This window comes from Sinocyclocheilus anshuiensis, unplaced genomic scaffold (assembly GCF_001515605.1).
Source record: "Sinocyclocheilus anshuiensis isolate Anshui unplaced genomic scaffold, SAMN03320099.WGS_v1.1 scaffold776, whole genome shotgun sequence".
NCBI classification, from domain to species: Eukaryota; Metazoa; Chordata; class Actinopteri; order Cypriniformes; family Cyprinidae; genus Sinocyclocheilus; species Sinocyclocheilus anshuiensis.
The window spans coordinates 327711-350892 of NW_015555808.1; the positions used below are offsets into that span (position 1 = coordinate 327711).

Genomic DNA, 23182 nt, shown 5'->3' on the forward strand with positions numbered 1-23182 from the left:
GCAAAGACTAAAGTCTCAAATCCAAAGAGATATTCTTTATAAAAGTTAAGAGTCAGCCACACCTACCTAAAACTGCTCGTTCTAACACGCCCCAACATACCTACGTCGCTCTGTGGGAATATTAGCATAACGCCGCCCAAATGTTCAAGCAAAGAAAGAAGGTGTAACTTTTATTCTCGCTCACATGTGGTTGTCGCCGCCGCCATGTCGTGGAGACGCTGTGTGTTTCTTTGTGAAAGTGAAACTACTTTGCTTGGCCTTCCAAAAGAGGACGATATCTGCTTGTTTCAGAAAGGCGGGGCATTAGGGCTGAACGATTTTAGAAAATAATCATAGCGATTTTTTTTTTTTTTAACCAATATTGCGATTGCGATTTAATATGCAATAATTTTTTAATGCTCTTTATGTTCTGTATTATTCAGCAAAGACAAGCTATAAATCATTGTATAGTATGACCAACACAATATTAGATAGATTAAACATAAATGTTCTTTTCTGTAGGCCAGGCCTATATGTATTTTTATTTAACAACTACAATCACAGTATATTGACTGATTTGTTGAACTTCCAACCTTGTAAGCATGTAATAATTATGACAACGTAAAGCACTGACAAATAAGCCTAATGTAAACGTTAATATGAAAGTCAGTAACAAATCGCACAAACTAAAGTAGATTGCAGAAATATAAAAACAAATCTGTTGCTTTACCACACTACTTTAGGTCATTCAAAGTCACTGTAATAAACATGTGTAAACATGTGGACTGCACTTTTTAAACACTGTCTGTTAACTTTAGACCAGTGGTTCTCAAACTTTTTTGGTCGCGCCCCCCTTTAAAACCCTCATCCGTCTCTCCCGAACCTATAACAAAAGTGTCCCTCGCGGGTCAAAATGACCCGAAAGCCAAAAATTACACATTTTATTTCTGGTCCAGAAAGCTTATATTGGAACATTTTTATAATTTTTGTTCAAATTTTTTATGAAGGTTTTTCTATTATTTTTTGGTGATTTTATCATATTTACTAGGGATGCACCGATACCGGTATCGGGCCCGATACTGGGCTCCTGTACTCGTACTCGTTAAAATGCCCCGATACCAAATGCCGATACCACACAGCATGTGATCAGTGCTTTAACTAAGCAAAACAAGTGAAACATGAGAAATTAGATAATCTTGAGGCTTCAATTTGGTTGTTTATGGATTCAAATATATATTGAAACATTACAAAATCCATATTTTGTAAAAAAAAAAAAAAAAAAAAAATTTTAACCTAAACATGAATATTCATACAATTTCATAAATATGTAAAATATATAATATATATTTTAAAATATATTCTAAAATATAAAAAAATATGCTTTCTCTCGCCGTATTTTGATGTCATACACCGATCGATTTTCAATTCGAACACACCTCTTTACTCTCGCGTGTCACGTGGCCGAGTGTAATCGTAGCCTCTGCGATTGAAAAATTGCGTTTTTTCATATCGCGATATTATCGCAAATGCAATTAATCGTTCAGCCCTACGGGCGCATAAACACATTTCATTACACTAAATACACAAAATAATGTTCTTTTTAGCAACATCATATGACCCCTTTAAAGAACGGCTTTTTTGAAAAAAAGATCACGTGTACTTCAAATTTCTTTTGAGAGAAGTATTATTTTTCCTATTTTTACCCAAAATAGGATGGATTGGCCATAATGGAGTACTATAAACACATGTAATGTTTGTTTCATTCATACTGGATCCTGGAGGGCGCCCTCGCGCAGAAACTTTTCAAAAACGTTTTGAATGATTAAGTATGACAATAAACACTCGCCTGTGGCAATATAGTTTATTTGTGTTCTTCAAGCCATCTCAGGTATTTTCAGATGCTTCTTACATCCGTTTTGGAGCACCAGAGGGCAAATATTTCAGTCGACAGCTCGGGCATTTAAGTGGTACCGAAATGAGGCACCGAAATTTGCCTTCTGATTCGGTCTGGTACATACCGGCATAAAGGTACCGGTGCCATATTGGCACCAGGTTTCGGTACCCAACCCTAAGTACAGTGACACTGACATTGAAAGTAAAATGCTCCTCTCATGTTTAATGTGTTTCAGGTCGACTTCATGCCATGCAGACAGGAATGAAACTAGATAGCAAAACTCCAGAGTGCCGAAAGTATCTTGTGAAACTAATGGATCAATTGGAAATGGTAAGTCCTAAATAGTTTCATTTCTTTTTTACCTCATTAACTCATTAAGCACACTATTCAACTGATGTGAACTATTTATAACTATTCACATAAAGGGATATTTATAAAAATGTACTGCCTTATCTTGCAATATGCTGATATTTACAGATAAAACTAGATTCATAATTCTAGACTCATACTTCTGGTTTTGAATTCTTTTGTGTATGTGGCAATAGCAAAAAAATGATGAGTGACCTTTTGTACTAAGGCCACTGTATTCACATCACAGTTCAAAAGGTTGAATTTATAGGTCTCCTCAGAAGGAGAGCAGGAAGCTACGAAAAAAACTTAGCTTTTATGCTTAGGTGCTGTTATTGACATTTCAGGAACCAATTAGGCGAGAGTGGAGACCCTGCAGTCTCTAGAGCTCGCTTTTACTATCGCCTCAGCTCAGTTCATTAAATGTCACAGAAACGGGAAACAGCAACCTGTGGAGACCCAGATCCTGGTGGGCACATCTGGTCAAAAGGTCTGAAGCATACAGTGTACTGAACTCTCATTTAGCACTGTTCAACCTGTGTGAAAGGATGATGCTCTGCTCTTTAATTATGATCTGAATCATCCACCTGTCATTCAGGGGATTATGTGCAAATTTTTTTTTTTAGCTTTATAGCTATTTATAGATTATGTATAGGAGTTGTGAGTTTAAAGGGATAGTTCACCCAGAAATGAAAATTCTGTCATTAATTACTCAACCTCATGTCTTTCCAATCCCGTAAGACCTTCGTTCTTCTTCGGAACACAAATTAAGATATTTTTGATGAAATCCTAGAGCTCTCTGACCCTCCATAGACAGCAAGGGTCCTACCACAGTCAAGGCACAGAAATGTAGTAGAACATCATTAAAACAGTCCATGTGACATCAGTGGTTAAACCATAATTTTACAAAGCTATGATAATTATTTTTGTGCACAAAGACAACAAAAATGACAACTTTATTCAACAATTCTTCTCAGCCAATTATGGGCTCCTGGCTTCTGAAGCATTTATAAAAAATATTACTTCTAATTCTCAGTGATCTCAGAGTTTTTGTCTCATAGACTTGCACAGAGAAGCAAAATGTGCGTGATAAGGTTCACTTCACCTATATCATGCTCTCGTGCTAAATATCAGCATGCGTTTTGGCCAAAAAACACATAGCACCTTCTTCGATTTTCTTAACAGAACAAGCTTCCTTTAGTAAGAGTGTTAAAATGACTCCAGTGTTCCTTTTTTTCCAGGGGGATTTTGGGTAAACCTCATGGAATCGGTGTGCAGAGACAAGATCTAGTTTCAGGGCTTTGATTTAGTGTGCACTGGCAACTGAAAGCGTCCAATCTCGCTTTCTCTTTCTGTGCTGTTTTTGCACACTTCCTTCCGACTTATGTTTTTATATTCTTCTGCAATACAGCACAAGTGATGTACTGTGCCTTCGCAATGATTTTCATAGAATAGGTAAAAATTTCATTAAAATGTGAACAGTGAGTCCATTCAGGCGCCTAGGTTCCACCTGTTGAAATGTAACCAGTCGTATTTGCTTTGCTGATTTTACAAGGAAACCTGACGCTCTCTAGCAGACTGTAACAACACAGAGAGGAAGGCATAGCCCAGGGGCCGCCGACTGGCTGAAGCTTTGGCGTTTGGGTGCTGGCCATTTCAAACCTAAGTAAAGGACAGGGTTACCAACATTTATGTGTTACACTGGTTTATCGAGATCAGGATTAAGGCTGCAGATGTGCTGAAACCTGCCATTCCTTTTGATGCTGCAATTACATTTTTTAAAATGTTTTGTGCAGGACGACCTCAAAAATTGCTTATGTTTATATAATATCAGTCTAAAATGTATTTTAAATTAAGCTACAGCACATTTATTGTCAATGTACCAATATGGAGAAGAATGAAGGCCATGAAGACAAGTCTTGTTGAAAACTCAGGCTAAGAAAACAAATGGATATATTTAGATTTGGTGCTGTCTCAGTATTATTAGAAGTGAGGAAAGCATAAGCCTGCTTTAGTCCATGCAATGCTATTGTCTGTTGCATTTTAACCATTTTCTTTGAATTAGGAGGTTACAAATTAATTCGCCTGGTGTCACAGAAAGGATCATAATAAAAGCTGGGTGAAGGAGTCCACTAATTGCGCGTGGGCAACCCTCTAGAGGGACCCTCTTTTGCAACAAAATATTAATTACACTAGACTTCTGGAGTGGAATCAAAGTGGCCGATGCGTCATTAATGAGTCATGCTATGGAAACTAGGGCTTTAGAATCTGTCATAAGTGATGCAGTAAACACTCTTTACGGTATCGCCCACTCTAAAACATGCTAAAATGACCTAATTTGCATAGCACTTAAGATTATATTACCATTAACATCAGTGCTGCACATGGAAAACTAACTTTTGAGTGGTTCTTTGTGTTTCAGATGAAGAAGGAGCTCAGTGACAATGAATCCATCTCGCAGGAAATAGTTGGCAATGCCCACATTGAGAATTACGCCTTGAAAATGTTCCTCTACGCAGACAGCGAAGATCGATCAGGACATTTCCACAAGTAAGTCAGGGTCTGGATTGCATTGGTTTGCCAGTCCCCAGACTGTTCAGACTTGAAATGTGTTGCTGTTTAAATGTGCCGTCCTTAATTACAGTTTCACCGAACTGTGACACAAAGTAATCCTACTGTCACCTTTGCACATACAGAGAGTGAGTAGCGGGCTAAAATTAGCAACAAAGCTGGTTCTGTATAGGGCAGTTGCCTGGGAGTGAGATGGCATGGATTAGCCAGGTGTGGCGTTACAGGTCACGGCAGTATAATGAAGCTGTTGTGGACAGTGATGTCATAAGCAGTGCAGTGCTGGTAAAGGGTCCAGGAGCTGAATACCTGGCAGTGACTCAGGCCTCAGGTCATACAGACTGGCTCTTCCCAAGGAACTTTTAAGTGATTGTTAGTTTGGTTGTAGCTAGATAAACCCGAGTACACATTTATAAAATGTTTACCTAGAAGTAATACAATCTCAGAAATAAACTTCAGGATGTTGTCGTTGATGTAGGAATTTTGTATGCGATGCAGTTGCGCAGGAAAAACCTCCAGTAGTAAATTGCTAACAAAGTTTTATGTTGCTGCAAGAAGAAACGACAGGTTTCATTCTGAAATGGATAAACTTTGGCATTTCGTGCCACATTTGCACTTATGCTCTTTACCCTCTTCCTGCTGATGAGGTGTAGAGTGAAGATCTATCTTACTGTAGGAAGCTGTCAGACCTGCATACACTTCCTGTCCAGAGGCCACTCTTCAGGATGTATTCACATACTCAGGGTTTGTTCGAACAGTGCAAAAGGTGAATCATTGTGTACTTTATGATTTTACTTTTAAAAGGTACTGTAGTTCATGACATGTATCCTCATTCTGGAAAAACAATGCTTGTATTGTCAGCAAGTTCCTTTAGGTTTTCTTGAACATGAATGTATAATTGTAACCCTAAAGATTGTATAGAGAGTGAGGTTTTTCTCACAGTGATCAGAGCAGCGTGCCTGAAGATGAGAGTGTACTGAAAGGGCTTTAAATTAATCACTTTAAGTTATATTTGTTTATTTTCATTTAAAGAGGATATTCACTTGGTATAGTCTCACGTGTCATTTCATGGTTCTTTGTTCTAGGAAGTTTGAACGTTGACGTGTTTGATTACAGCAGAAGTGTGACTATGATTAATATGTCCCGATTTCTCAGAAAAATAACACATTATTTGACAATATTACGTTACAAAGATTTCGATTTAAAATAAATGCTGTTCTTTTGAATTTTCTTCGAAATAATTTTCTTTTCATTAGAAAATCCTGAAAAAAATGTATCACGGTTTCAAAAATATTAAGCAGCACAACTGTGGTATTGACATTAATTGTATTAATATATAACAATATTACTGTTTTTGTTTATTAAATAAATGCAGAAAAAATCTTTTGAACAGTAGTATGTGTGTAAAATCCAGATGTTGTTCGTTTTACACATCTGCTTTGAGACTTACAAGTGGCTTATTTGTTGTACTTTGAGAAATTAATTGACTCCAGTGTTAACAGTTTAATGTGTGTTTTGATCACAGGAATATGATCAAGTCCTTCTACACCTCGAGTCTTCTGTTTGATGTGTTGAGTGTCTTTGGCGAATTATCAGATGAGGTGAGTCACCGTGGGTCCTTTCGTCCCCTACATTGTCAACTGAGTAAGTCTGTATTTTGACGCCAAGGCTAGTATGACAACGTCGTTTTGTGTTGAAGGGACATAAATATGGGCCTGAGATGTATTTCTTGACACAGTCCCTCTGTTTCTGATGGCACAGACACAAGCTCGCCTAATTTAGTGGAACGTGAAAACGTCTAATGGAATCAAATACGTCATTAGAGCCATGTTCTCGTGTTCAAATCTGAAAACTGCCACAAAAACATGAAAAGGTGGAAATTAATGGGAAACTATAAAGCTGAGCCCAAGGACTGACAACGCCTCACCAGACTCAATGTACACAGAGGTTTTGAGAGGCCAATTCTTGGCAAAGTTGTGCCTGGAAAGTGTTGCTAATCCACCAGTTGAATCTGTGTATTTCTAGTGTGCCCATTAGACCATCCCTACTGGTCGCCATGGCCGCAGATGTCTCTTTTATATAGAGGGAAGTGACCTGTGTCCGAAGATGGACAATGTTTCATTGAGTGTTCTTCGCTCCCTAAGGGCCAGACATTTTCCTACTGTAGAGAGCTCATTGGATTAACTGTTGAAACAGTGTGCCTTCTCTGTGTAACACTAACCCAGACAATGAGCTCTCAGAATCGCGCCCCATTACTGTGCTGTTTCTCTCCGACAATGCCACAAGGAGTTGTGCCATATTAGATTACATGAGGAAAGGGAACTTTTTAGTCCTAGATTTGAGAGGACTCGGTTCTGATGTATGTAAAAGTAGAAGTAGAGATGTGAAAGGGCTTCAAGAGTCTGCAAGACCCTTTTAATGGTTTTGAGCTGGTGGTGTAATTACAGGTGTCAGCATGCTTCAGACCGTTGAAAATAAAGCCGACATACTCTGAAATCATTAGATAAAAAAATGTTTTACAGTACAAATTCAGTAATTACAACTCTTATATGAATAATATGCTGAATGCATTGCATTCATTTTTCATACTGCAAAAGATTGCTTTATTTAATGTATAGTTCTGACTCTAAAATAGCTGTTACACGTACATCCTTGAAAACACATCAGTTAAATTCTGTATTAATTTGCTAGGACTTTGTATCTGATATATCACTTATAGCTAGGCTAATATACTATAATATTTAACAGAATAATTGTTTATTGTGATTATCATTACATGTTTAGTCGTGTTTTAAAGGGGTCATATGACGTTGCTAAAAAGAACATTATTTTGTGTATTTGGTGTAATGAAATGTGTTTATGCGGTTTAAGGTAAAAAAAAAACATTATTTTCCACATACTGTACATTATTGTTTCTCCTCTATGCCCTGCCTTTCTGAAACGCGTAGGTTTTTACAAAGCTCATCATTCTGAAAAGCGACGTGTGCTCTGATTGGCCAGCTGTCCAGTGCGTTGTGATTGGCCGAATACCTCCAGCGTGTGACAGAAATGTTACGCCCCTTACCCCATACTGTGATGCCGTGTCCCCCTGGTGTGATGAGACAAAACCAATAAAACCCATTACAAACTAGGCATTTGTAGCATCCAGTGGGGACATAATTACTGATTATAATGACTTATACTGTCTTTTAAGGCCAAACAATGTAGTTTCGCTTTCACAACGAAACACACATCATCTCCAAGACATGGCGGCAGTGGTAACAATACTACCGCGAGAATCAAAGTTACACCTTCTTTCTTTGCGTGAACATTTGGGCGGTGTTATGCAAATCTTCCCACACAGTGACGTAGACATGTGGGGGCGTGTTTAAACGAGGCGTTTTAGGAGGGCGTGGACAAGTCTTAACTTTTATGAAGAATATCTCTTTGGGTTTGAAACTTTAGTCTTTGTAACTTTAGGTATCTTATCTATGCACGAACAGCTTGCAACACTCCAAAGAGAAAGGAAAACTTTAAATCGCATCATATGACCCCTTTAAACTGGAGTCCAGGAGTCCCCAGAGGCCTTCTAGAAGGTCTGCAGAACTTTTGGGAGAAAAATTGGAAATCAGAAAATAACGGGAAAAAAAGAAAAGTTAACTTAAAATTAGGGCTGCACAATTAATCGAATTTCTAATCGCGATTACAATTATGGATGCCACAATTACGTAATTGTTCAAAGTCCACTTATGTTATTCTGTGTGCTTAAGATGCTTTTTTTCTTTCTTTCTACATGTTATCTTAAGGGTTTTTCCATTGTTTTAATTTTAGTTTTAGTATAACACTATAATATCATTTATATTTTTTACTTTTTTTATAATTTAAAGAAGAAACCAATCCAATGTATAGTTGACATTTGAGGCTTAATACTATAGAAAAACACTAAGTTTTTCAGTTAGAGTGTTTTCAGCTTGTTTCTTTTCATATAAAAATACAGCATGCAGTTGCATCAAACAATGGTATAAACATCATTCAATGTAAATTGTGATCATTGTAATTAATAATCGCAATTATAATTTCAAGGCAATAATCGACAATTATGATTTTTGTCATAATCGTGCAGCCCTACTTATAATATATGTTGAAAATAATATGTTTAAAGCAGTCATTTTTATTATGCTGCTTTGGAACAATATTTATTGTGAAAGTGTTATTTATTAAATTGAAACTGTGTCTAACATTACACTATTAGTGGTTAGAAAGAAAATATATGCTGTCAGTTTAATACAAAGTAAATATTTTCCAGATAATATTTTAATTCTTTTTGGTTTTAATACAGAAAAACTACAAAAGTAACTTTTTTATTTTGTTTGTCTTTATAATATTACGTTTAATATTTTTCTCACTAAGTATACATGAAAATATATAGCTGTCTTTGTTCTTAGGAAAGGGGCCTTTTTACAAGGGTGTCACTTATTTGTGGGTACTTAACATCAAAAAGTTTGAAAACCCCTGATTATTGGTTATTTAATAAATATTGGTGTCTTTTAACGTATTGCATACGCCATTCAAGGAATTTCTCTTTTCATCACGCATAACAGCACTTAAATTACATTAAATCAGTTTCAATGTCTTAAAAATTTCATGTCTTATTGCTTTATTCGATACAATGCAGAACATACCAGTCATTAAACTCACATTCATAACGGCATGTACCGTAATCATGGTCATGAGTGAATCATTCATCAGTCAAGTGTTATCCATGTCATATCCAGACAAAATTCTGACAAACAAATCAAATCTGCGCTTTTAGTGCCTGTTGTGTTGTTGGGAAAGTTCATTAATTGAGCATTTCTTATCTTAATGATTGATTGACTGACTGACTGACTGACTGACTGACTGACTGACTGACTGACTTTTCACAGACTGACTGACTGACTGACTGACTGACTGACTGACTGACTTTTCACATTTTCTCCCCTATCCAGAACATCCAGCACAGGAAGTATGCAAAGTGGAAGGCAGCCTACATCCACAACTGCCTGAAGAATGGTGAGACTCCGCAGCCAGGTCCTATTGGAATGGAGGGGGAAGCATATGGTAAGCGCTGATATTATATCTGCTCCCCCAGAATGATCCTGTGACTCCCATTAACAAAATACACACCAGTCTGGGAGGCTTTCCTCCAGGTTTACTAAGTGGCTTCCTCGATGTGAGTCTGTTGTTTCTAAATCAGTAAATGTTAGCACATTGTGTGCCTTATCAATTTGTGAAGAACACAGGAGATGACCGCCTCGCGCCGTTACCCTCCCCCTGCGAGTCAGCACAGGCTGCTATTTATGTAGTGATTATTTAAACAATAAGGGTTGCCACCCCTTTTAATAGTGTGAAAATTGTCCACTGTTGGCTAATCTAACTATTTTAAGTTCAAGGATAGTCATTAGGATGGAAAGGGCTGAAGCATCATGTCAAGTTAGGGTTACACACGGAGAGTGAATGCAGAATTGAAATGTGTCTTTAAAAATTAAATGAAAAAAGTAATACCTTGTAAACACAGTGTTGTTCCTAGTCAACTGATGAAAAAAAAAAGATGGATAAAGCCAGCCAAACGTTAGATCTTGCCTGATCGAGAAAGTACTTTCCAATTTTGTTACATTTAGTAACTGTTTGCAGTCTGTGGGTGTGCCATCTGAGACGGAGTTTGATATCAGACGCAGCTAAAGAGTTTTTTTTCCGAAGATTAAAAAAGTAACAGCATAGTAATAGGAAGTTGCATTGTAGTGGTGATTTCTCAAGAATGTGGATAAGAAATCTCTCACAGCATATGTAATTGTGGATTACCTTTAGCCAGTATATAGGATATTATATTTCAACCAAGAAAAGAAAAAAGTAAATTAATGTAATCAATTCACAGAACGCAGATAGATTGCCTATTGTTTAATAGATTGCTTATGTTCGCTATAATAAAAAAATTGGAATGGTTAATTCAATGATTTTTATATAGTTTTTATAGTTACATAAGGCCAAGGTTTTGATTTGGAAATTTGGAAAGGAAAAGTGTTTACACAATATAGCAATACCAAACCCATTTCCTCTTGAAACTTTAATTAAATGAATGATCACCAGACATAGAACACCATGGTCATGCCAATAGCATATAGCAGGGCTATTCAACTTTATCAACAAGTGGGCCAAATGAAACATTCATCTGGGCAAGCCTGAGCTAGAATATTTTGTGAATGAAAGCAGCAGAGAACAGTTACATTTATATTTTTGGCCATTTAAAAAAATAAAAGTAAACATACAAAGCTTTTTTATAGCTGTCTTTTATAACATTTTGCAGTATTTATGACAAACATTCCCAGCTAAGATGAAATTCTGAATAAATACAGTAAATTGGCTTTCAAAATGTATCTATAACATAATGGAATAAACAGAATAAAGCTGACTGATTGCAAGTAGACTGATTCAAGAGCTATGCATCTATTTTATAGTGCCTCTTCACATTTTGCTCTTTCACTATGGTTACAGTCTCGTTTCATAATAAACACACTGGTTGAGAGCAAATTGCATTCATTAGTGTGAATAATGCCTGCAATCCTGATTTCGTCCGTTCTACTTGGAACTGGTGGTTTTCATTGTCTATTTTTTCAGTTTTGATAAGATTTGATGAGACCGTAAAAGATGCCTCACCGATTTTAAACCTGAGTGATTGACAGTTGACACATACATTCTCCACAAAGTGCATGCAATGGCACATTTATACTGCAAGGAAAGCAGTCTAAGAGAAATGGGGTGAAATAACTGGCAACCTTAAGTGGGCCACCAAACCTTTTAAACCGGTGGAATTTGCTAAGTGGGCTGCCAGTTAAATAGGTCTGGAATATAACATATTTCTAAAGTAGAATATACAAATCGATCTACTTGTGAAAGCGTTTTGCAGTTTACCAACTGTTACCAACGATATGGTTGCAGTTTCATTATAAAGCATATCTTGTTTAGAGAGATAATGTGATAATGCAAGATAATGTATTTTATAAGGTTGCTTATGTTTAAGAGTGAAGAATGTTCCTCGTTCATGTGGAGGTCAAAATAGTGCTTGGCGGTGGGATTCAGTTAGGTCACTCTCCCCTCCACATCTGCTGGGCGTGCTGCTTTTGACCTGACCTGCTCATGTCAGAGATTAAGTCATCCGTAGACTAAGCCGTTGGGATGTACACATACATGCACAGTATGTTTCTGTATTATGTGATATTTGTATAATGTTGCCTGTATCATCACTGGTTTTATTCTGTGCAAGCTGATTTATTTTTAACTGCTGTTAAAACTCATGTAACAAGAGTTTTCTTCACGTTGTAATGCTATTTAAATTTTATTTCTTGAGCTTTACATCTAGCAGCTGGGTCCCTCTTGTTAAGTAGTGACCTCATGCTTGGTTATTCCCACTGATGTACAGCATTGCCAAGAGAAAAATGATAGCATGCTTTTGCTTTGCTAAGTTTGAGCACATTATCACAGATTTATCGCTTTCCATGTGTCCGGCTCATTGCCTTTCCAAGGGGGTCCCTTCAAAAAATTATTATGACAATATGCCAAGATGTTTATGTTCTGTATAACGAACACCAGACCTTGTTTGAGGTCAGACCTGCATCAGGTCAGCTGATTAACTGTTTTCTGTTAGTCAACTTATTCCTGTGTATGCTGGATCCCAGTGTGACAGTGCATGTGACGAAAGCAGACAGAATTTTGCTCCTCAAGGATGTAAATAGTTATCGCTGTATTGTTTTTTTAAAAGCAATTATTTCCACTAATAAAGTAAATTGCTGCGCTGTTTTGTTTAGATGGTGAGTGTTTTATTTGTTTAGATTTTATATTTTAAGTCGTATACATGTACATGAGAGAGGGTGTTCCAGTGGATGACGTAGAACGTAGGCGAACGCGGTGAGGAACAAGAGCAGAGGAGAGCAAAACAAAACACCGGTCACAAATTAGAAGTACAAAACGGGGATTTATAAAGAAAAATGTCGGATTTAGATATAAGCCAAGAGGAGACTGGTTTTCCTTTGATAAACAAAGGAAACTTTGCTTCCTTTGCTCCTGTAAACAAAACTTGCTTCTTGCGAGACTAGCAGCATATTCTCACCGGAGCTTACGCTACGCCTGCATCCTATGTCATCCGCCATTACGCTCTCTCGTGTACACACATAAGACCTTTATTTTGTTGTCATTGTCTATCATTTTTGTTTGTTGATATTTGTATTACTGTTCGTATACTGTTTTTGAGCATAAATAAAAAATACACACGTAATTGATATGTATACATATCTATGCATACAACAGTTAGCGGAAGCTAGAGATAACGGTTTGTGAAGATTTAAGTATGGATATTTTTCTTACAAAAATGCATCGCTTTGCTTCAGGAGGCCTTTATTAAGCCCCTGGAGCTGTGTGGAGGACTTTTTTTATGATAGATGGACGCACTTTATTGGTATTCTGTTGGACTATTGAATAGTAACCCATTCACTGCCATTTTAAAGCTTGTAAAAGCCAGGACATTTATTTTAATATAACTCCAAATGGATTAATCTGAAAGAAGACAGTCAATATACACCTAGGATGTCTTGAGGGTGAGTAAATCATAGGGTAATATAAATTTTTGGGTGAACTATCACTTTAAGAACAGTAATAGTGGTATTGCGTCCTTGCACAGCAAGCACACCTCGGGGCTTGGGAAAAAGGCTTATTTGAAGGAAAGAGAACTGATCTGTAACTACTTTATCAATTAGTATACTATTCCTAAGATTCATCTACAGTGTTTACACCAGTAGCTGTTCGTTTCCTGGAGCAGGCTTTGCACCCGTGCCATGAATCCATGGAAAGTAAGGGTCTCTTTATTTTAGCCTGTTGAGAAATTAAGGTCAAACTGAAATGAGCTCTGGTGTCAGGACAAGTACAGCTTGGAAAAAATGAGAGGTTTAGAGTGAAGAACATGCTCTAGACCAGGGGTGTCAAACTCAATTCCTGGAGGGCCGGAGCCCTGCAGAGTTTAGTTCCAACCCTGCTCCAACACTCATACCATGTAGTTTTCAAATAAGCCTGAAGGACTTGATTAGTTGTATCAGGTGTGTTTAATTAGGGTTGAATCTAAACTCTGCAGGGCTCCGGCCCTCCAGGAATTGAGTTTGACACCCCCTGCTCTAGACATACTGAAATCATTGTCTAAATGACTCTTTTGTAGTATTCAGGTGAAACTCTGGATTTTAATTGGTTTGCATTAAGTATTTTATATAAGCAAGGTTGGCCTAAATTGAGACACCTATAACAGGCAAGACCATGTGTATACATGTACAGTATGATAATGTATAACATTATAACTTTATGTAGCATGACTGATTGCAAAACGTGATTTGAACATGCTTCAAATTTAATTATTCCCAATAATGACAGCCTTTTGCCCTGGCAAATTAAATTACCCATAACAATTCTAATTGCTACTAGTTTGTATTATTACAGCATCTTCCTCCTATTGCAGTATTTTGTCAAATGTTGCATACATGTAACAGTTCCACAGATGATTTTTCCCCCCTTCCATACTTTTCCAGATGAACATGACTGCAACATTCCGAGCAATTCATCTTGCATGTTGAAACAATTCCATCTGTTCACAATTTATCCATTCCCTCCCTGTCGCTAATTAGCACAGAATACATTTTTCTTTTAAGTTTAATGTAGGTCACAATTGGCCAGCAGCTGTACAGTTTGGTTGAGCACACCCACTTTTCCGAATTCAGCTGTCAGCGCAGATCAATAATAAATAAAGAGACGTATTTGCAGAGAGAGCTTCTTGTTGACTTTTACGAATCCATAGTGCGCTTGAGCCAATGTTGGTTCCCTCTCCATCACCTTCCTACTTAAAACAAAGGGCTTTTGGACTGTTTTCATCAGTGAGAACTTCAATGGAGTTTTAAAATAAGTTTAACAGATCAGTCTTTCTTATGCACTGGGCAGTGAAAGGTGGGTTCTATATTATGGATTGGCACTCAAGTTCTTGAGTACCCTGAAATGGTAGCACTGATTGATCATTAAAACAGAATATTTCCCCTTTTTTTAAAAAGAAAACTTACCAAAACATCAATAAGTCACATTGATAAGTCCAGTAAAAAATATGCACAAAATAAAGCTTATTTACGGTTTCATTTTTGTCATTGGTTACAACTTTTCATTTTGTTTTTGACCAGCTTTTTTTCTTGCTGATTTATCATTCAGGAATTTGACTTTTTCTCCAGGTCCACAGCTCTCAACACTGTTTAGAGAGGGTCAGGTGCTCATGTGAATTATATGTGGATTACTCGCATAGAAAAGGTGAACATTAATTTTCTATGTGCTGTGTAGTTTGTTATACATTGCTGGTATTTATTTCCTTCACTGCTCATAGGAAAAGCATGATATATATTCAGGTGTTCAGAGTTCTCTCCAGAGCCACAGCTTGTTCACATAGCTGTGGTGTGGATTATTAAGAGCAGAAAGGATGGCTTTTTTGTAGTGCTATCATTGTGTAATCACAGTGTGTCTTTTCACTATGGCAGTACAAAGCTATCTCAAGTATAGACTTTCATGGTCGTAGTCTGCCAACTTATGGCCTTTTTCACAATTCCTCATCTGCCTACAGCATCGCTCTGAGAACAAAACTCTCCTCCAGGATCGACCAGGAATCCCCCTGATCTGTGGCTGAACAAGCCCCTTTGCACATAAACCATATGAAGGCCATATTTTCATAATAGCATAATATTTGTTTGACTTGCCCCACCCTTATTATTTCACCGCCGATTATGAAAATAAACCCCCTGACACATGTCTAGGGAAAGGAAAGTCGTCAAAAAAGCATGTTTAAATCAACCAAATTTGGAAATGTGTTTTTCATATGCTTCATTTACGTGTTCCCTGTGATGGAATGTTATATTGAAGTTTTACCTTGTTATTAAATGTTGCTGATGCAGGCAAATACATATAACCTCTAAACTGTTTTACTGTAATATAATATTTTTGCGAAATCTAATCTGCCCAGGGGCTTTAGAAACATTATGAATGTGGGATTGTTGTTAAATTTCAAATGGAAGAACCCAGCCACAGTTTGTTGAAATTTCTTTTTTTTTTCTTCTTGTTCTATTTATTTATATTCATCACTCATTTTGGGGTGTCTTAGTGTTCAGCTTGCAGTTGATTGAATTGGTTCTGTGTAATGGCTGTCCTCATCAACCTATTCCAGGGTTTTGAGGAACAAAAATGTTTCCAGCTTAAATCAAATCACGCTTAAATGTCACTTGCATAATAGTTTCAGTTGATAAAATTCCATGTGTCCAAATTTCATATTTTTATGTAATGTTTGTTTCCCTGTGCTGCCAAGTATCTCCTTGGCTACAGGAAGTTTGTTGTGGTACTTTCAGATTGAAGCCATTTCATCAAAGGCTTTTACAGCTTTATTCAAAGCCCTCCAACAGTTGACTTGCAGTGAGACTCATTTGTTCCATGATTTGTATTCATGATAAAATTGTGTGAGAAAATAATGCTGTGGACATAGGAATCTTTTCAGCACTGGATGCGATAATGTGAAAAAACAGAAAAGCCTTTAGCCTTTACTCCTTACTCTAGGAAGTAAAAATTCTTCCTGAATTTCATTAGTTTTATCATTACTCCCAAAACAAAGGCTTTTTAAAAGAAGTGAACTCTCTGGATGCTTTCACGACAAGCTTAATGTTGACCAAGCGTAATGCTGTATGCATGAACATATTTGCTTGTTTTTCTCTTTACTTTAGATGATGAATTCGGTGCCGAGGTTGGTGGTCCTTCACGCCTTTACTCCTTACTCTAGGAAGTAAAAATTCTTCCTGAATTTCATTGTTTTGGGAGTAATGATAAAACTAAAGGCTTTTTAAAAGAAGTGAACTCTGGATGCTTTCACGACAAGCTTAATGTTGACCAAGCGTAATGCTGTATGCATGAACATATTTGCTTGTTTTTCTCTTTACTTTAGATGATGAATTCGGTGCCGAGGTTGGTGGTCCTTCACAAGAGCCTCAAAATCTACCCCATTCTCAGCCTTCTTTCCACGGCCATCCATCAAATCAACCCCCAGTGTCCAATTTCAGTAATATTCAGATACCTCCTGGGTCACACGCCCCAGCCAATACACCTGCAGAGGTTCCCCATCCAGAAGGTAAGCTAGCTGAGCTTAAGTGTAACCATCTGCCATGCTTCCACTATACAGCACTATTGAAAAGTTTGGGGTAAGTAAGAAATTAATACTTTTATTTAGCAGAGATGCATTTGATAGAAAGTGACACTAAAACACATTTATAATGGTACAAAAAATCTGTTTCAAATAGATGCTGTTTTTGTGTACTTTTTATTCATTAAAGGAATCCTGAAAAAATATATCACTGTTGCCACAAAAAATATTGCACAACACAACTGTTTTAATATTGATAATAGTCAGAAATGTTTCTTGAGCACCAAATCAGCATTTAGAATGATTTCTGAAGAATCATATAGCATTAAAGACTGGAGTAATGGCTGCTTGAAAATTCAGCTTTGGAATCAAAGAATATATTATATTTTTAAATATATTAAAATAGAAAAAAGTTATTTTAAAGTGTAATAATATTTCACAATATTACTACTTTTACTGTAATTTTGATCAAATGCAGCCATGGTGATGCATGAGAGACTTCTTTAAAAAACTTCAAACAATCTTACCAACCCCAAACTATTAAGTGGTAGTGTGTTTTTTTTTTCCAGGAACAGTTTCTTGTTTATTGATAGCCATGCATTTGATAACTAAATTTAAAGTCAGTATTTGCTTACTTAGTGTGGGCAGCGATTGATGAACACTGATTGTCATTCATAACACAAATCCCTTGACTCAAATGTAGAGGTTAATTAGTACTTCTCAGAGGACTGGGACAGAGCTGTAGTGTATTTGCATGTAGATTTCCCATACTTCAGGGTTCCTGTTTTTCTTTCTAAAGCACAGAAAGGCAGACTCAGTGTCCCCATGAGGGGCATGTTTCCCCTGGTAACTTCTGTTCTCTGTGATTAGTGCTTTGACTTCCAGACACGGAAATGACTAATCTGCAACATGGCACCCTAGAGGTGCAACCACTTAATTTGATCATGCTCTCATTTCCTTGCTTTTGTATTTTCCTCCTTGGAAAGATTGTGCTCAGCCGTAGCTGGTAGCTGAGCGCATCTAAATCAGTTACAGCGGGCTAAAATAAATGGACTAGTTAATTCATCCATTACAGTTTTTCAACATACTATCAGCCATAATTGCAAATGCAAAAGTGCATTCATGGTCATGAGCTTATGGACTTTTTCCCCTCTTTTGGAGCAGCAGAGCCCGTCAAACCAGTGCCTGTTCCACGAACCATGCCAGTGGTTGATCCTTCACTTCTAAACAATACCCAGGAAGGTAAGCTTTTTGTTTGAAGAAGACTCCTCTTCACTGAAATCCATTCTCACCAAAGTCAGCAAACAGTCATGACAGAAAGGATAGAACCTAATTTCACAGATATGATGGACCTCATTTTCTGCTTATAAAGCCAGAGGAAAAATCAGACATTGCACTGGATTTTCTGAAATAAATTAAGGCTTTATGGGAAGCAGATTGACAGTTTTGTCTTATCATAGTTGGTGGGAATGGCCACAGACGAAGCTCAAATTTACATTCCCTTACTACCAGCCATTGTGTCACTGGAATGTACCTTTAATAAGAATCAATGCCTATTGTGCCCAAAGCTACTGTTGGCATTCAGCCTGCCAATTAAATAATTTAGCTAATTAATGAGGTCATTTCATATACAATGACTGCCCATTATTGCTGCAATTGCCAGAAATAGAGCAGATTGAGAATTTTGTAGTGCAAGACCCAGATACAAATTTGAGACGACAAAAAGTTGCTTTTCTAGCCCAACCAGACATGTATACATTGAAAACAGAGCATCATTTGATATTGTTTTGGCTAATTGAAGTCTGTCTGCTATCATAACTGGTACCCAGACAGGGACAAATAAGGAAGATGACACATAAATATTAGTCATTATTAAGTAAAACCTCAATGTGAAAAGTTTGCAATGTCATACTGCAAATTGCTTTTCCAAGCTGTCCTTTCTGAATCATTAAGGTTTTTCGGACAACATATCGGCCATGACATTGTTTAATTGGTTTGAAAGTCTGCACCGCATGAGACATTAATTGGTGATGTAAAACAAGGCTCTGAAAGTGAGGTGAGTTTGGTAGGGGTCATCCTCCCAAGAGTTACAATATCTGAACCCATTTAAAAACCTGTTTACTTGATATTGCACAGGCCAAGGTAAAAATAAAGCATTCATCCATGAAACCAGGAATTAGAAACTGTTCAAGCAACAAAAACAAATTAACGTAGATCAAAGTAATGCGAAAATGGTGGGGTATTTAGTAATAATTAATTATAATAAATACTTTTAGTATTATTTAAATATCATAATAGTATTTATTAATATGTAATAGAATTAGATTTATTATCAATTTTCATTTTAAGTTTTAGGAATTTCGTGCTTTTGTCTTTTTTTTTTTCATTTTTTATTAGTACTTAAATTTAAGCATACTTTAGTTAGTTTAGTCAAATATTTAGATTTTATTTCAGATTTATTTCAATTACCGATTTTTTTTTTTACAGAAACCTATTTTAATAGTTTTAATTTTAGTTAACAATAACACCATATCTGATTCAACTGTAAACATTGAAACATTACTGTTACAAGCATTTAAAAATAAAATTACTTGCCTTATATTTGTTGTTTTGATGCCAATATATTTTACTAACATGATACTGTATGAACTATATATGAGATGAGGTCATGCCTTTTTCCTTAATTCTCTTTGGTTAAGTCAAGTGTATAATATTATATCATACTGAATCTGTATACTTTAATTCTGTTTCATTAAATAGGTTAAAAGTCTTTGAATTTAGTTAATTCAATCCCTTTTCTCAACCCATGCTGATCTAATCACTATTTTCAGAGTAGTTAATGGTGATCGATACTTGCAAGACAGTGATTAACAAGGCCAGCAAATACGCTGATATGCCGACATGCCACTGAGACAACCGCTCTGCCTACACCAAACAATAACAAACCTATTACCAATTACAACAAGTCCCAGGGTGGATCATGCCACTACAGTGTAACTGGGAAATGCGTCTTAGTTAACAAACAAATCCTCATGTCACAGAACATGTACTTACCGGCAGTCATGTCTAAAGTGCTGATTAAGCTAGTCTTCAGTCTTGCTGCACCAACCAAGAGGCCTCAAATGTTCAAGTCATTCTAATTGCATCTTTGGTTATTTCTGTGCTCTTTTCATTTGATCAGCATTATAAGTAGAACATTTGTGAATGACACAAAGATGAACCAGTGTGAGACCCATAAATGCACAAATACATCTTCTGTTCCACATTTCACCCTCTCTACGGCCAAAATAAATGACAACCAAGGTCATAACGTTACCAGTATAGTAACTTGTTGAAATGTTCTTGAAACAAGCATTTCAGTTGAGATAGTTCTGTGCTTATAGTCTTCACAGACTTCGTGTATATTGTAGTAATCGAGGTGCAAGCAGCGCTTTTGAATGAGGCAAAAATGTATTGTGGTTAAATATTAATACTGGAGAGGAGACAGGATCTAGAGATCTTTTTAGGTTCCCAGTCATTTTTTATTAGTACTTAAATTTAAGCATACTTTAGTTAGTTTAGTCAAATATTTAGATTTTATTTCAGATTTATTTCAATTACCGATTTTTTTTTTTACAGAAACCTATTTTAATAGTTTTAATTTTAGTTAACAATAACACCATATCTGATTCAACTGTAAACATTGAAACATTACTGTTACAAGCATTTAAAAATAAAATTACTTGCCTTATATTTGTTGTTTTGATGCCAATATATTTTACTAACATGATACTGTATGAACTATATATGAGATGAGGTCATGCCTTTTTCCTTAATTCTCTTTGGTTAAGTCAAGTGTATAATATTATATCATACTGAATCTGTATACTTTAATTCTGTTTCATTAAATAGGTTAAAAGTCTTTGAATTTAGTTAATTCAATCCCTTTTCTCAACCCATGCTGATCTAATCACTATTTTCAGAGTAGTTAATGGTGATCGATACTTGCAAGACAGTGATTAACAAGGCCAGCAAATACGCTGATATGCCGACATGCCACTGAGACAACCGCTCTGCCTACACCAAACAATAACAAACCTATTACCAATTACAACAAGTCCCAGGGTGGATCATGCCACTACAGTGTAACTGGGAAATGCGTCTTAGTTAACAAACAAATCCTCATGTCACAGAACATGTACTTACCGGCAGTCATGTCTAAAGTGCTGATTAAGCTAGTCTTCAGTCTTGCTGCACCAACCAAGAGGCCTCAAATGTTCAAGTCATTCTAATTGCATCTTTGGTTATTTCTGTGCTCTTTTCATTTGATCAGCATTATAAGTAGAACATTTGTGAATGACACAAAGATGAACCAGTGTGAGACCCATAAATGCACAAATACATCTTCTGTTCCACATTTCACCCTCTCTACGGCCAAAATAAATGACAACCAAGGTCATAACGTTACCAGTATAGTAACTTGTTGAAATGTTCTTGAAACAAGCATTTCAGTTGAGATAGTTCTGTGCTTATAGTCTTCACAGACTTCGTGTATATTGTAGTAATCGAGGTGCAAGCAGCGCTTTTGAATGAGGCAAAAATGTATTGTGGTTAAATATTAATACTGGAGAGGAGACAGGATCTAGAGATCTTTTTAGGTTCCCAGAAATGCTGTACCTAAAACTATTTTGAAAGCTCACAAGTGCTTTGGTGGGTCGTCTCTGTCCAGTTCATTATTTGGTTCCCACATTATGGATTCAGTTCAAACTGTCACTCAGAATGTCACTGTGAGAGCCAGCATAGTTTACATTGTGGTTAAGGCATTCGTGCACCATGACTATAATATTTCGCATGTCCACTGGCAAATGACTTAACTTAAGTATTCATAAACTCGCTCAACCTCAGCTCACCCTATAATTTAATGTGCTGGTGGGCACTGGAGAGACATGCATGTGTGAAATGGGTGCATGGCTTTACAGAATTTTCCCCTGGAAATCATTAAAATACTAGCAGGGAAGGTAGCTGGTGATAACTATATATATATATATATAATTTATATATTCACTAATGGTTTATTAATGACTTAATATACACTACCATTTCAAAGTTTGAATTATATGATTTTTTTTTTCATTCTAATATGCTGATTTGGTGCTATAAATGTTGAAAACAATTGTTGTGCTTAATATTTTTGTGGAAAAAGTTATACTTTTTTCAGGATTTTTTATGGAAAAAGTTGAAAACAGCAGCATTTTGTTTTTAAAACAATCTTTTAGAAAGTTACAAATGTCTTTACCGTCACTTTTGATACATTTTTAATGTGTCCTGCTAAATAAAAGTATTTATTAAAAAAACATCTTACTGACCCAAAACTTTTCAACGGTAATGTGTATATATATACTGTAATGTATATATATATTGTGTGTGTGTGAGTGTGTGACCCTGGACCACAAAACCAGTCTTAAGTCGCTGGGGTATATTTGTAGCAATAGCCAAAAATACATTATATGGGTCAAAATTATAGATTTTTCTTTTATGGCAAAAATCATTAGGATAGTAAGTAAAGATCATGTTCCATGAAGATATTTTGTAAATTTCCTACTGTAAATATATAAAAACTTAATTTTTGATTAGTAATATGCATTGCTAAGAACTTAATTTGGACAGATTTAAATGCGATTTTCTCAATATTTTGATTTTTTTGCACCCTCAGATTCCAGATTTTCAAATAGTTGTATCTCGGCCAAATATTGTCCTATCCTAACAAGCCATACATCAATGGAAAGCTTATTTATTTAGCTTTCAGATGATGTATAAATCTCAATTTCGAAAAATTGACCATTATGACTGGTTTTGTGGTCCAGGGTCACATATATATATATATGTATATATATGTGTGTTTGTTTGTTTGTTTGTGGTGTCAAAATTAGCGCGTTAACGCAGGCAATAATATAAAAATATTTAACGCAATTAACGCCGGGGCGGGGCTAGGGTTGTCCTCCCCACTCACAACTGCTGCTTCTGTCACTTTTTCTCTTGACAAGAATTGCATTTATTCACGCGCACTGTAGCCTGTATCCTTTCATATCAAAGTGCGAAATAAACTACGTACATGCAATTTCGTGGTCAGTTAACTCATGAAGTTACCAAAAAGGCGATTAAAGCTGCCTTAAAACTGTGCATGCATGTAATATATTTTATATGAGTCA

At 36.3% G+C, this 23182-nt stretch overlaps 1 protein-coding gene across 2 annotated transcripts in view; it reads left to right on the forward strand.

Annotated features, from left to right (window-relative positions):
- Positions 1–23182, forward strand: part of LOC107675102 (vacuolar protein sorting-associated protein VTA1 homolog) — a 40599-nt gene that overhangs the window by 15575 nt on the left and 1842 nt on the right. Inside the window, exons 2-7 of one of the 2 annotated variants that reach the window (XM_016469320.1) lie at positions 2109–2203; positions 4644–4771; positions 6315–6390; positions 9757–9868; positions 16800–16982; positions 18159–18236. In XM_016469320.1, the coding sequence (XP_016324806.1) occupies positions 2109–2203; positions 4644–4771; positions 6315–6390; positions 9757–9868; positions 16800–16982; positions 18159–18236 (672 nt within the window). The remainder of the gene's footprint in view (positions 1–2108; positions 2204–4643; positions 4772–6314; positions 6391–9756; positions 9869–16799; positions 16983–18158; positions 18237–23182) is intronic. The other variant, XM_016469321.1, reaches the window with a different exon arrangement.